Source organism: Notechis scutatus, chromosome 3 (genome assembly GCF_049901735.1).
Source record: "Notechis scutatus isolate UNSWTSFEM ecotype Mainland chromosome 3, rNotScu1.2, whole genome shotgun sequence".
Lineage (NCBI taxonomy): Eukaryota > Metazoa > Chordata > Lepidosauria > Squamata > Elapidae > Notechis > Notechis scutatus.
The window spans coordinates 22,834,522-22,850,758 of record NC_142011.1 but is presented as its reverse complement, the minus strand read 5'-3'; the positions used below and the strand labels follow the sequence as shown (position 1 = coordinate 22,850,758).

Genomic DNA, 16,237 nt, shown 5'->3' with positions numbered 1-16,237 from the left:
TTTAGCCACGGAGTTTATCTGTGCTGGGTGGTGGTGGGATTGGGCGTTGAGGTAGCGGTTGGTGTGGGTTTTCTTCTGGTATATGGTGTGTCCTAGTGTGCCATCTGTTTTTTTGTAGATTAGTACATCTAGGAATGGTAGTTGTTTGTTTGTTTCTGTTTCCATGGTGAACTTGATTTTGGGGTGTGCGCTGTTTAGGTGTGTTAGGAAATTGTTTAGGTTTTCTTGTCCATGGGGCCAAATCACGAATGTGTCATCGATGTATCTTAACCATAGTTTGGGTTTGAGGATGGCATTGGCCAGGGCTCTGGATTCGAATTCTTCCATGAACAGGTTTGCAATGACAGGTGACAGTGGTGATCCCATGGGAGCTCCTTCTATTTGTTTGTATCTTTGTCCTTTGTATATGAAATATGTGTTGGTTAAGCAGTGTTCTGTTAGTTCCATGAGGTGTTTAGCTGGTTGGTATTTATTTTTGATGATTTCAAGGGTCTCTTTTATCGGGACTTGAGTGAATAGTGAAACCACGTCAAAACTTACAAGCAGATCTTCTTGCTCCACGTGTAGATCTTTGATCATTTCCAAGAAGTGGTATGAGTTTTTACATGAGAAGCTGCTGTTTCAGCATGGGGCTGTAGCTCTTTTGCTAGGTGTTTAGCTAGGTTTTGTAGTGGTGCTCCTCTGGAGCTGACTATGGGTCTGAGAGGTATGCCTTCTTTGTGTATTTTTGGGAGGCCGTATAGTTTGGGGCATCTGGAAGATTTCTCTCTGGGTATGATCGCGTGTTGGATCTCTTTGCTTATGTGGCTGGTTATAATTTTCTTCTTGGTTAATTTTTCCAGATATGTGGTTGGGTCTGTGTTTATGGGTTTGTATGTGGAGTCTTGGAGTAGGTCTGTCAATTTTGTTTCGTAGTCTTTTCTGTCCATTACTACAGTGGCATTCCCTTTGTCTGCTGGGAGGATGATTATGCTGCTATCTCTTTTCAGGGTTTGTAGTGCTTTGATTTCATTTTTCTGTAAGTTGCTTTTTGGTGGTTTGCTTGTGCATAAGATGTTGGTAACTTGGTGTCTTATTTTATCAGCTTCATCTGTATTTAATTTAGTTAGGCTGGATTCTACTGCACATATGATGGATTCTGTGGGGATTTTTGGGGTGCTATAGCATAATTGAATCCTTTGGTTAGGACATCTGTTTCTGTTTTGGTGAGTTCTCTGTTGGAAACGTTGTGCACTAATTGTTTCAGGTGTTGTTGTGAGTTGTTGGGGTTTTCTTGTCATGTTCTAATTTCTTTAGTTTTTTCAATAATTTTTCTTGTTTGTAAATGCCTTCAGAATCAGCTCTCCAAGTTGTAAGTTGTTTTATCTTGTCCCAAAGTAGAGGGTGGATTTTGCTGCTCAGTTCCAGGTGTAGTGCTAGCAAATCTTTGTTTAACTGATCTAATCGGAATCTCTTATTGTGGAGCTCGTTCCTTAGTAAAGCCATTTCAGTTCTTTTCAGGATACGTTTAGTGGCTGCTGTGCTTTGATGAAATGTTAATTTGAAGCAGGTTGGTGTAGTATTGTTGTCTCTGCAGCTGCGTAGGAATTGGAGGTCACATAGTATTCCTGCTCTTTTAATTTCCAGTTTCTCGTAGGTTTTGATCTGGCTGTTTATTTCCTCCCCGTAGAGGTTTGATATTTGTTTTCTTAAGTTTTCGCGGGTACTTACATGTATGGTGTTCGGCTTGGTTCGGGTATTTTCCCACGTCATTGTAGTTGTTCTTTTAAAGTTGTAGCAACGTTTCAGCAGAATCTCATCTGCCATCATCAGGCTTCTGTATTGTGTCCGTCTGTGAGTCAGACTTTTACAGTAGTTTCAGATTTGAATTTGGGGCAGCCTATTGCTGTGCCAGAATGGTTTTTTCTTCATCCTGATTGGTTGGGAGTCTTGGTCTGTGTTTATTGGTCTCGGAGTTTGCTGTGTTCTGCTTGATTGGTGTCTCTAATATCTTCTGTCTGTTTTTTGGCTCTTTTTGTATCTTGATTGGCTGGCAGCATTGTGTTGCTTTAATGGAGGCCTTTAGTGCAGCTTGGCTTCGGGTAAATGGATGGCTATCATTAGTTAGGAAGCTGGGTTTCATGAACTATGCACCCTGACTAAAGTACTGACAGCCAACGGCTTCCACAAAAGCAAAATCACCAGCTTGATCCACAAAAACACACTGAAACATAATAGAGACCCAGAAGATGAACAGACCTATGGAACAGCTGTCCTGCCCTACATAAGAGGTACTACAGACAAAATTAGTAAGGTACTACACAGACATCACATCAGGACTGCCTTCAAAACAGACAGAAAAATAGCAGCCATCCTTAGCAACCCCAAAGATAAAATTGACCTGGAAAACCAAGGCATATACGAAGTCCCCTGTGCATCATGCCCGGCCACATACATTGGACAGACCAATAGAAGAATAAGCACCCGCCTGGATGAACACAAAAATGCAGTCAAAAAGCTGGAACACACTTCCTCACTAGTCCAACACATGGAAGCCACAGGTCATAGCATCAACTTCAATGGCACCAAAACCCTGGCCACTATAGAAAACCCTAATCACAGAATCATCAGAGAAGCCATAGAGATTGAAAAAAGACCAGAAAGCATGAATAGAAGAGATGATTCCACCAGGCTGTCAATCATTTGGAAGCCTGCACTCACAAACAAAAAAATCTCCACACCACAAGCCAGGCAAACACCTGGGCACAAACAGATCCCCCCTGATACCTCCAGCTCAAACACATCCCAACCAGGCACCCAGATGAAACCCAGCTTCCTAACTAATGATAGCCATCCATTTACCCGAAGCCAAGCTGCACTAAAGGCCTCCATTAAAGCAACACAATGCTGCCAGCCAATCAAGATACAAAAAGAGCCAAAAACAGACAGAAGATATTAGAGACACCAATCAAGCAGAACACAGCAAACTCCGAGACCAATAAACACAGACCAAGACTCCCAACCAATCAGGATGAAGAAAAAACCATTCTGGCACAGCAATAGGCTGCCCCAAATTCAAATCTGAAACTACTGTAAAAGTCTGACTCACAGACGGACACAATACAGAAGCCTGATGATGGCAGATGAGATTCTGCTGAAACGTTGCTACAACTTTAAAAGAACAACTACAATGACGTGGGAAAATACCCGAACCAAGCCGAACACCATATATATATATATATATATATATATATATATATATATATATATATATATATATATATATATATATATATATATATATATATATTGTCCTCTCCCTTCCCACTTATCACAGAAAGCAAGTTTTAACTTTCTATAAAAAGACAAGTTTCTCAATATCCATTTGTTGATTCCATAGGGAAGGAGAGTAAACTTTCCTTTCAGCACCTCAAAATTGCCGCTTATAGTTCTCTTCTGGAAAGTATCATTCAGAAAGCCATAATTTTCAGGATGTTAAATATGTCTTAAAGTCCTGGGTCAGCCAAGAAAAACTTTCACTTTAAAAAAACTTTCTCCTCTTCCTCCTGCACATTTTTACCCAGCTGCCGGCTTCTTTGTGGCGGCCATTACGGACCGCCGCTGCACCGTCTTGAGAAAAGGGGGTTTTGCCGGCCGGGGAGGGGGTCTGCAGCACCCCCAAACCCCTCTCCGGATCCCCCCTGTCTTCAGCCGCCCCTGCAGGGCAGCCTTAGCCTCCAAACCCGTCTGGATCGGAGGCACCAAAACGGCTATCGCGAATCCCTGCACAGAATCGCGAATCCCTGCCGCTAGCGAAGCCGACAAACCGGAAGTCCCCTTTAAACACTACTTATTTTAATGCAATAAATATGCATAATATGCACTTATGCTCTTTTGGTTAGCATGCTTTTTAACTATCACTCCTCCTTAATTGTCACATTGATGCTTGCCACCCACTCTCATATAAAACAGCCCCAATTATTATTTCTCTTAGGAACCACCGAAGTACAACCTATATTTAATTACATATAAGGGCAGGAATTTGTGTTGGGAACATTCTTCAGCACTATAGTCTTTATGAATTTGTTTTTAAAATTCTATGAGAAGCTGGTGTGTAAATTCATTCTGCTTTCATGACTTATATTTGTTGCTGTATTAGTTTCTAGTTTGAGACCAGAAACAGAGTTATTTTATAGAAGTTTACGAGGCTCAGTTTTTAATAAATCAGTAGGATATGTTGGGCAAAATAAGTACTTTCTGATTGCTTGGTTTGAAAATTATGCAGGTGAAAGTAAATTTTCTTGATTAATTGGATGCTATGCCTAAGGATATCATTATATTTTATTTTTAAAAGCTTTCTATGGATGGCTTCCACACATGCATATTAATATTATCTGATTTATCATGGATCTAATTCTTCCCACCTTAGTCACATTAGGATCTGGAAATATTTTCATGAAATATATTCATTTCATGAAATATATTCACTTCCTTCCTTCCTTCCTTCCTTCCTTCCTTCCTTCCTTCCTTCCTTCCTTCCTTCCTTCCTTCCTTCCTTCCTTCCTTCCTTCCTTCCTTCCTTCCTTCCAATATAAGCTTTTTTCCCTCCCATTTTCCCATTTGCTTGAGGATCAGAAGAGCAAGCATCTTATTTTTGATTCTGTAACATTTGTAACTTCTGCCTTTTTTCTTCCTCTGTGAAAGAGCTGTTAGAAGGATTTCATTTCTTTTGTTGTAAGTAGGTACCCTCCTGGCTTATTTTGTACCACTGTTAATAACATATAGAAAGAGCAAGTGTAGGCTTCCAGATCTTTAGAACAGCTGTGTTTCCCTTTGAAAAATAGTGCATCTTGTCTTGATTGAATGTCTTTTGTCATTCCCCTAGACATATTACAGCGAAAGCATTTTAAGAGCACTTTCAACAATAACAACAAAAACAACAAAGCATTTATGGATACTGCATTCTGTATCCCAGACTTAAGATTCTAATGTGTAATCCCCTTGGTTGTCCTTGTATTTTTTTTATTATTATCATTCTCAGTACAGCAGAAGGTTTGACGAGAGAACATACATCTGATGTAAGTGGATGGCAAACCTTTTTACAAGCACTGGCTTACTTTTTGAAGATGTTCTTTGGTTCTGCAGCACTGGGGACTCTGACTGGTCTTATTTCTGCATTAATATCCTTTGCTTTTAGATAAAACAAATACTTGCTCTTTAATAACAACCCATTTCTAAGATGATTATTCTTTTAAAACATAACATTTTGAATAGCAAGAGTTAGCGAGTAACAATTTCAGATTTGCATGAAACTCATATTATTTGTACAAGACTTTCATTAAGGCCCAAGTTGCTCTATAATAACTCATCATACATGCTGATGCAGTGTTGCTGGCTGGGGAATTCTGGGAGTTGAAGTCCACACATCTTCTAGTTGCCAAGGTTGAGAAACACCATGCTTATGGGTGAGATTAATATATAATTTTCCAGCTGTAGTTTTAGTATATTCATTGTATTTTTAATAACATGTTAGTGCATGTTTTAGTTTTCAAATGCATTAGATATCTGATTGATTGAATTTTTTATTTTCATGTTGGCAGGTGTGTGTGTGTCCGTGGCCATGGTCTGTGGCCACAAAAGGTATTTAAAGAGGGTTTGTGGTGAAGAACCCTCTACTGCTCTAGGCAATTGGTTTCATCTTGAACTGTTCTCATTGGTCAGATTTTTTTTGTCACCGAACATGCCTTTGTATCAGTCTTTTATTATTTGGTGAATGATTAATGTTAATATTTCTCTGTTGAGCCGCAATCTGGCTACATAGTATATTAAAGATATTGGACATCTTCTCATGATGATTCAACCTATTACTTCTTAGCCTTTTAAGCAATGAATTCTTTTCTGTTTTTTCTGACTGGCAATTGAAAACTATTAGGCTATGATATGCTTGAGGCCATGAAGACAGATGACTTTTATGCCACTTCTCAGGATTTCTCTTGTAAATGCCAAAGATTGAAGCAGACTTCAGCTTCATCACCTCCCATTTAATTACACTCTCAATTATCTTTGTTGTTTTTACATTGTTTAAAGAAAGCCTTCTGTAAGTCCAAATTCTACACATCTGACCAGCAATTGGTAGAGCTAAAGTTATTTGTTATGGCTGGACTGTGCCTATTAGAAATCTATGTTTATTCTTTGACATTTTTAGTGCTTTATGTCTGCATTATGTCTAACAAAGGAAAACATTAGTTGGACAGTTCCAAATGGTTTGACTACAGTCCAGCTCCCCTTTTAATCACTATTGCCCTGAGCCAAATATTATAATAGTTGACATCTGGAACATTTAGAGCAGAGCATGTCACATTGGAAGGCAAAGGACAATTGAGTGAGGTTTTTTTTTTTTTCATGATAAGATGGTAAAAAAAACATTTTTATTTCTGTGGATTCAATAGATCACATTACCTTGTTATCTAAGGAATGTTAATGCTCAGGGTTGAACTGTGGAATCTTTGGTGTTCTCTGAACTTGGTTGTTTTGTTGCAGACATTTCATTACCGAGTTAGGTGCCATTTTTAGTGCTAGAAAGAAATGGGGTTTGCTCTGTTTATATGAGTTTGGGTGGCACAGTGGTTAAAATGCAGTACTGCAGGCTACTTCTGCTGACTCCTGACTAACTGCAATTTGGCAGTTCAAATCTCAACAGGCTCAAAGTTAACTCAGCCTTTCATCCTTCCGAGGTCGGTAAAACCCAGATTGTTGGGGGCAATATGATGACTCTGTAAACTGCTTATAGAGGATGTAAAGCACTGTGAAGAGGTATATAAGTCAAAGTGCTATTGCTATATACAATAGCTTTCCCTTCCAGAGTTTGTGGGGATGTTGTTTTTTTCCTTGGTGGTAACTTGATTTGTTTACTGCTTGATTGTTTGTCTGAGTTATAGTTCCTTGATTTAGGGTATTGATTATTGATTCATTGTTTGTCTAGTGTTAATCCTATTAATCCTGTCTTATCTGGGTAGTGATTACTGGTGAGATGTTTGGTTCTTTTGATTGTTGTTTAGCTTTTTTATTGTTTCTTCTTAATAGCATGCAAACTTTGTTTATCTTTATGAACCTGTTCATGGTTGATTTGTCTGACTGCCAAGCTTCTTTCTAGGAATGACCTAGCTATTTTGGATTTAGGTTGATCTAAGATGCTCACAGTTTTTGAGTTGAAACTATGATTAGGTCTGCCTACGTGTTGTGAAATTATGGAGTTTTCATCATGTCTTCTGACTGCTAGTTAATGTTCATGGATGTGCTTTGCTAGTTTTCTACTTGTTTCATACATAGGTTGTTACAGTCCTTACACTGTAGTTGCTCCTGTTTTTACTTCTTGGGTTACTGACTCTTGGGTTACTTAAAATGTTTTGGAAGGTTTTAGTTGATGTCATATGGTTAGCTATGTGATAAGGAGCAGTGGTGGGCTTCTACTGGTTTCACAATGGATTCGGTGAGTGTGCGCTTCGCTTTTTCCAAGGTTTTTTGTAAGCTCTTTAGCTATATTGTATTTTGGAGTCCCTGGTAAATGATACAATTGGACAAAGAAGTATTTAGGCTTGATATTTTGGGGTGTCCATAGTAGTGTAGGAATATGAGAGCCTTACATTCACTGTTCTTTTTTTCTGATTGACCTTGGTTGGATTGTTTAGAGTTCTCTTGATTAGGTTGTCTACTGCCTGTACTGGATTGGTGTTTATTTGTATGTAGGTTACTGATGTCCAGTAATTCTTTGGCTTTTTGCACGCATTGTGATTTGACCATAACAACTTTCATTGCTCAGGGGATGATGGTTTGGTCCTTTGGATTTTTTTTTAGGGCTGCTCTGTCCTCTACTTTGAATGGGTTCTGATTCTTTGTTTGATGGTGGTCTGATTGTCTACCTTATGTTTTGTCAGGTATTTGTGGCAAGGCCTGTGGTTTTAAATGGTGCTTCTAATGTTGCAGATTCTAACCAACAAGCATAATATTTGTTAATGTTGAGGCTTTCTGTGGGGTCTTGTCTGTTGTGGTAGATAGTGAGCAACCGGACATTTTGACAACCTGTTCAGGTATGTCTTTGCTTCTGGGGTTCAGCTTGAGCATTTTGGTTTGGAATTTTGTTTTCCTTTTTCTAGCTTCTGTTAAGGATGTAATCTTGATGGTGGTTGTCAGCATTTTTATGTGTTCTGAGATTATAGCTTGTTCTAGCTATTCATGTTTTGTGTTTTACCTCAGATTATAACTTTAACTTTCTGTTGAAACACAAAAGGTTTTGTGTGTTATCTTTAATGGGTAACTAGAAATTTGTGCGAGAAATTACACTTGTGCATTATCAAGATTTTAGATCAGGATCAGACAGCCTGTGGTCTTTAGATGTTTAAATTAATATTTAGACCACATAGTTACACAATACCAGATCATTGCACACGCTGTTTGGAATGTTTGAATCACATTATTAAAAAGAAAAATTGAAGGTATCACATTCATCTTGATTTAGATAGGGATACTATCGCAATCTGGAGTATTTGAAATGTGCTTATAAAAGGCTCATAAAATGTTTAAAATTCTTTCTTTATATGTATTGATTGAAATAATTCTTTTTGATTTTTTTCAAGCCTAGGATGAAGGGCCTGTAGCTTTTGAAATATCATTAGATTTAGCTTCCCATCATCCCTGATGATGATGAGTCCTACCGCTTGGAGCTATAGGGAGTGGGAGCTCAACAACATTGGGTTAGCCACTATTAAAACTGAATATTAATTAGCTTATAGAGAAACTTGGAAAATTAGACCATGCAATGCTCAGAGTTGCAAAGAAGATTTACAACAGCATCAAAGCAGGGTTAACCGTTTTAGAAGCAGGATTGGAACAAGTGATTCCTATATGATGATTCTCCAACTTTATGAAACTGTATTTATTCAAGTATTCTTGAAAGCAGATATTTGAACAGACTGAAATAGCACATTAGGCAAAATGGCTGTTTAAAGGTAGGTATTTTTTCAGAGGTACTTTTTCAGTCAAAAGATCTGAAAAATTTAAAGGAGTCTTTAAAAGAGTTTTGATAGCAGTTTACTAGAGGTAGTGTGTTTGTCGTATCCATTCTTAGCCTTGAATATGAAGTATAAGAATGGATCATAATTGAAAAGTCAGATTGACTATCCAAGCCAACAAGCATAAATGTGCCCAATCTCTTTATCTTTATTCTTTTTGCAGATATTTTGACCACTAAAATTATTAAGTGGCTTCTTTATAGACAAAAATCTATGTTTATCACAGAGAAAGTAAGTTGGCTTTCATTCCATTGAAGTGTTCAGATAATGCTTTAAAATAAGTTAAAACCACATATTTAGAATACAAAGAAACTCACTGTGGAATTGTTTCTATATGTAGTACAGACATATTTACCTATCTGCCCTCAGAACCTTAATCTATATATATAAAAGCGAAATACTACTCATGCATCATCACAAAATCTCCAGAACTGTAAAGCCCACAAACTTGAAATTTGGCATGTATGTTCCTCTTGGCTTCTAGGTGCTCACAAAGAAAGGATTTTTCAAAATGACCATCAAAGCATTAGTATTTTGTATATTATTATTAACACACTCTGATGCTTCTACTCCCCCTCCCACCTGAAAAGTAATCTGTTCCAAATGCAAAAACACAAGCAGAGGAGAGGAGTATCCATGTCCATTTCAATTTCACAGCACAAAACAGCACCAAGTACAGAACAGTTGAGCTACGCCACGCCCAGGCTCCTTGCTGTCTCCTTGCTCACACAGCAAATACTGTTTCACTTTCCAAACAGCCCTCAACTCTCTCACACTGACAGAATTCTAGCCAGATGAATACTGATGGATGCTGGTAGGCAGAGGCAGAATTCCCCCCTCCCCTTATTTTCCTCCCCAAAAACTAAGCCCAACCACATAGTTTCATAGCAAAGCACAGATATCGAGCTAGTCTGTTAGAAGATGATCACTGATAATTATATGTTCAGCATCTCATATACTGAAAGTTACCGTTGTATGTAAGAATAGTTAAACCTTGTTGAAGTCTGCAAAATTTAAGAAGCTTAACAACTACAACATTATTTTCAAGTAAATTCTTAAATATAATGATTAGGTGTAAAGCTAAGAATATTATAAAGTTAAAAGTCCTCTTATAATAAAATCATTTTTCTGTGCACTTTGTTAGAACCTTTAAAAATCCTCTAAAAATAATTCCTTGTTGCACAGAGCACCATCACCTGGTAATTTCTGTTATTCCACTTGAAAAAGTCCATCAGCTAAACAGTATGAAGAAAAATAATTGCTCTGTATGATTCAACATGAAATGTTGAGCTCTAATGACAAATAAGAACTTCCTAATTATCTGACTTTCCTATTTCATCTTTCTTATTTTTCTTAACTGTAATTAACGTACTAAAACATATTGATTTACGAAAAACTCCTTCCCTGGAGTTTGGAATGATGATTATCTTTGCATATCTTCCTTATGGACTTGCAGAAGGAATTTCTCTCTCAGGTAAGTTGCAAAACAAATTCCCTTGAAATTATTGACAATATTGAAAAAGCTTTTACTTCTCTAGAGCTCTCAGAGTATATTTCCTCCCTACAATCAATGAAGGCTATTACGACAGAGAAGTAGATAATTTATCCTCCCAGTTGTTATATTTTCTCACATTTAGATTAACTCCTTACTGTACACTCAAAAAAAGATTTCACCAATTTGGAGTTTGGCAAATCACTCTTTCAAATCAAGATGTAATGTTCCCTGGCGAAGTTCATTGGCTGTGCTAAATCATAATGAGATTGGTTTCGGCTTAAAAATAATTATGGTTTTTCATAGAACCATGGAAAATATACTCTTAAGTGACTTAGTTCTACCTGATGCTCAGAATTGTTGTGGTTGTTAGTTGTGAAGTTGTGTCCAACCCATTGCGACCCCATGGACAACGTTCCTCCAGGAACCTTCCTGTCCTCTACCATCCTCTGGAGTCCATTTAAGCTCACATGTACTGCTTCAGTGACTCCATCCAGCCACTTCATTCTCTGTCATCCCCTTCTTCTATTGCCCTCAATCTTCCCCAGCATTAGGCTCTTCTCCAGTGAGTCCTTCCTTCTCATTAGGTGGCCAAAGTATTTGAGTTTCATCTTCAGGATCTGGCCTTCTAAGGAGCGAGCAGTCAGGATTGATCTCCTTTAGGAATGACCGGTTTGATCACCTTGCAGGTGCTATGTTCAGTTGATGGTCTAAAAGTATTCCTAGATCCTTCTGACACACATTGCCACCAAATCAATAGATGTTTGACTTTTTGTATGCATATGGAGGATCTTGCTTTTCTCACAGATGAGCATCTTTGCATTGATTATGATCCAGTTTTTATTTTCAAAGAGGTCATTTGAATTGTAGTTTTGACTTATACGATACTAACCAATTATCCTAGCTTGGTATTATCTAAAAATTTGAGAAGCAGTTCTTCTGTTTCCTTCATCAGTTATAAAGATGTTAACCGGCATTGGGCCGAAGACATAATCCTGGTGAGACTTTATCCATACTTTTCTTTGGGTTAATGCAGAACCACTTCAAGCAGCTTTTTAAGTAATAGTTTGAAGCCTGAATCCAGGTAGTATATTGGTCAGAAAACTACATCCAATTCCAGACAACATTGGGTTTTATTTATTTAAGAACTGTCAAAGAAGGCTCTTTCCAGGTCTCCCATACAGGATATTTTGTGTTGTGATCACCTGGGTCGTTAGTCGTCTTCTCTGGAATAGTGTTCCCCTAGAGATTAAATTGACACTGATCTTTTCACTTTCTGTAAAACAATCAAGGTAAAGATAAAGGTTCCCCTCGCACATACGTGCTAGTCGTTTCTGGCTCTGGGGGTGGTGCTAATCTCCATTACAAAGCCGAAGGGCCAGCGCTTTCCGAAGACGTCTCTGTCGTCATGTGGCCGGCATGACTAAACGCCGAAGGAGCACAGAACGCTGTTACCTTCCCATCAAAGTGGTCCCTATTTTTCTACTTGCATTTTTACATGTTTTTGAACTGCTAGGTTGGCAGAAGCTAGGACAAGTAACAGGAGCTCACTCCATTATGCCGTGCTAGGGATTCGAACTGCCGAACTGCTGACCTTTCTGATCAACAAGCTCAGCGTTTTAGCCACTGAGCCACTGCATCCCTCTAAAGAATTAAGACTTGGCTTTTTCAGCCTTGGGATCTAACGTGTTGAATTTGTCCTTCCTGCAGAGAAAAGTTGTTTTTAATTATACTATTGAACTCAGGCTTGTAAACTGCTCAGAGCCAGTTTTCAATTGTAGCAGCATAAAAGCTTGGAAACTGAGCTAAAATAAAATTGTACTAAGCTTGGATTTAAAGATACCATTCAGTCGTAGATTAAAGGAAGAAGAAGCCTGGAGGTTAGTGAGAATCCAGGTGCATATATCTTCTGCACTGCACTGTATTTGGTTGGGATTTTTGTATTTTGTATTTTTGCAGTTGGAATGTTTACTTCAGTAATGTACTCAGATAGAAAAATGTGCAGTAATTTTAATTGGATACACTAGCAGTGTATCAAATTGCTTGAACTAGAAAAGAAGAAAAGTGATCTGGAAAGTATATCAAATTTCTTGGACTGGAAGAGGAGAAAAGGAAGAAGACCACGACAATTTTGAACAACCTCTTTTGCATAGAATGCTAAATTTAGTATCTAGTATGGTTATTTTAGTAACACACACTGTAAATTGTTTTAGAGTCTGGGATAATAGTCCATATATCTACAAAGGTTTAGGGATGTTGTGATTTTGGCCTCACTCAAAAGAGATTTATTATGATATCTTGTAGAGAGCAAGATTTTACCATTAAGTATTCATGTTTATGATTTGAAGCATTATTATGTATCTGCAGGTGTGGGAGAACCTGGCCCCAAATATGCCTTTCCCTAAGTGCACTCTGCCTCTCATTAATCTCAAACATCTCACAGAGTGAAATATATGTGGTCTTGCAAGTAACTGTTTATCCCCTACTTTTCTAGGTTTTTTTCTGTATCGTTGGTTAAGAAACACCATGGGCATTTAATAACAACTGTGAAGTCTAAGCATATTTGTATGCATGCTGATTTTACCAGAAAGCATCTGTTTTGATAGCTATAACAACTTCTGTCCATTTAGGATAGCACTTCCAACTTTGTGTATGCAATTCAGAGTGGATTTTACAGCTGTTCTCTAGTCCTGAAGTAACCTCTGGAGAGCCAACACTTGGTTGTTGTTTTTTTATAGCCATTTCATTCCAAATAACATCTTGGGAATTGTAATGGAACTAGTAATTAAAATTCTGGAGCACTTTCACTAATAGGATCATAATCATTTAGTAGAATATTAAATTTACATTGGATAAAATGAGTTATGTAATGCAGCAACTAAAAGGATTATGATGGGTTTGAAGTTCACTGAATCTGTCAGCTGTTATCAGATCACTGTTGTATTCTCATTTTGCAGCGGCTTTGCCATCTCTCTCTTTTTTGGTATAATATCAAATACGACTTCTTCATTTTCTATGCACAAAACTTGTTTTTGTACTCTGGGAATAAACAAACAGCAGTGTCAGATAACATCCAGTTGGGATCTGGTAGTATGATCCATATGATACTGGTTCCATGGAAACTCCATTCAGTCTCTACAGCTTTGGAGTAGCTTGAACACTTTCTTCTAGCCTGTGAACAGAATGTAAAGGAAAAGCATGTGAACTGAATCATTTCCCTCAATAAATCAAATAGAACGTTTTTGAATTATTTGTTTAATTGGGCTCTGTATCTAGTTTTAGGACTTGTGTGGAGAACAGATAATCTTTCAGGTTACATTTTTATAGTAATAGCACTTAGACTTGTATATACCGCCCATAGTGCTTTACCACACTCTGGGCAGATTACAGTGTCAGCATATTCCCCGCAACAATCTGGGTCTTAATTTTGCCAACCTCAGAAAGAAGGAGGGCTAAGACAACCCGGAGCCCATCAGGATTGAATTCCAGATTGTGGGCAGAATTAGCCTGCAATACTGCATTCTAACCAGTGCATCATCAGGTCTCCTGCATATTTATGCAGAAATATTGAAAATTCTTAAGGTTTCATGAACTATTAAGCTCTGCTGTATCAGAAAGATCCAATTATTCAGTATATTAGAGTTATAGTATGTAATTGTAGCCCTCAGTCATATGGGAGTGTGGGTATAATTTGGAACAGGAGAATATAGTCTTCGGGAGCTGAAATTCAATAGATTTGAGGGGAAGGTTGGTCGCAAAGAGGCCTTTTCAATCCTAGCATTATTTTCCTGCAAACTTTACCACATTCTTCATAGTGAAAGAGTGAGAATATTGTTTATGATGAAACCGATATCTATAATCTATGGTTAAATCTTAGTTTGGCTATTCTCCTTGAGTCTATTAACTAGTACTTGTTTGCCTGTTGTTGGCCTAGTGGAAACAACTCTCAGTGTGGTGATATTTTGAGTCCTTTATATGTGCTATGTTGCTTTTCTGATAATTGGAATTACATAATTAGGAGGGCAATTTTTTTGTAATTTCTAGGGTTGGGTCTTTATTTACAGTAGAAAATATGGATTTGATATTTCATGTAGAGTAGCGATATTCATCAGTCTTAAGTGAAAGTACTTACTCCCAGTGCAAATAGAAAACTCCTGTGTAAGCAGCCCAAGTCCTTCCAAGGTCTTAGCTGCCCCCAATTTTGAAGTACAAGTGCATATGCATATTTAGGTGCTTTTGTTCCTTCAGCAGTTGAGCCAAAGTGTTGCGTCACTCCGGGCAGCTGACCCAACTCATGTTGTTGAATTGTGCAACTACTAGACCTGAGCTTCCAACTTGAATCACTGCTCATGTTGTTGAATTGTGCAACTGCTAGACCTGAGCTTCCAACTTGAATCACTACCTTTCCCATTCTTGTGCTGCACAACAGTTTTGATTATTTATTGGCTTGCAATTAATAACAGTTTAAAGAAAAATATGACTTTATACATAGGTATATCTAATGGTGAAATTTTTCTTCCAGGTATCATGGCTATCTTGTTTTCCGGCATCGTAATGTCTCACTATACCCATCATAATCTTTCTCCGGTTACACAGATCCTAATGCAGCAGACTCTGAGAACTGTTGCATTCATGTGTGGTAGGTGCTGTCTGTTGCTTGGACTCTTACTATCAAAGCAGACTTTTCTAAATGCTTCCTGATTATCCTACCAGTTTTTGCAATGGCAATCTACTTTAATTTAAACATCAAATATGTTTCAGTTATGATTACACATTTTTGTCCTGCCAGTTGTCCAGGAGCTATGGTCAATGGAGTTGAGAGTTCTCTCTACAGGTGTTCCTTAACTACCATTCATTTAGTGACCATTCAGAGTTTCAACAGCTCTGAGAAAATGGACTTATGACTGGTCTTTGTACCGTTGCAGCATCCCCACAATCCTGTAATCAAAATTTGGGCACTTCAATCAGAAGAGAGCTGCAAGGGACCTTGGAGGACTTCTAGTCTGCCCCCCCCCCCTGCTCAAGCAGGAGACTCTATACCATTTCAGACAAGTGGCCATCGAGTCTCTTCTTAAAAACCTCCAGTAATGAAGCACCCACAGCTTCTGAAGGCGAGCTGGTTAATTGTCCTCACTGTTAGGAAGTTTCTCCTTAATTCCAAGTTGCTTCTCTCCTTGATTAGTTTCCATCCATTGTTTTGTGTCCTGCTTTCAGGTGCTTGAGAAAATAAATTGACCCCCCCTGGCAAATGGCATACATGTATGTATGGCATACATACTACAACGTCTTGGGGTCATTGATTGCCATTTGTGACTTTCCCAGCTGGTTCCTGCAAGCAACATCAATGGGAGAAACTGGGTTTGCTTAACAATCCGTGATTTATTTAACAACCGGAGTGATTCACTTAATAACTGTGGCAAAAGTTGTGAAATCAAACACAACTCACTTAACAACTGCCTTGCTTAGCAATAGAAATTTCGGCCCCTATTGTGATTATAAGCCGAAGCCTCCTTTTATTGCAATCAGTAAATTGTTATTGATCATGTTGATTGGATTCCATTCCACCTATACTTGATAGGAAAAGCTGGCCCATTGTCATCAAACAATGTACATGGTAATAAATTGCATATAATATAATATGTTTTCTTTTTATTACAATGTTAAGGCACAGGAATGGCAATAGGTTAACATGAGCTGA

The 16,237-nt window shown here is 38.1% G+C and overlaps 1 protein-coding gene across 1 annotated transcript in view; it reads left to right on the top strand.

Moving 5' to 3' along the window:
• SLC9A8 (solute carrier family 9 member A8) overlaps positions 1-16,237 on the top strand; it is a 61,789-nt gene that overhangs the window by 34,074 nt on the left and 11,478 nt on the right. Inside the window, exons 9-11 of the mRNA XM_026664986.2 lie at positions 5,021-5,159; positions 10,416-10,521; positions 15,062-15,178. Of these exons, the coding sequence (XP_026520771.1) occupies positions 5,021-5,159; positions 10,416-10,521; positions 15,062-15,178 (362 nt within the window). The remainder of the gene's footprint in view (positions 1-5,020; positions 5,160-10,415; positions 10,522-15,061; positions 15,179-16,237) is intronic.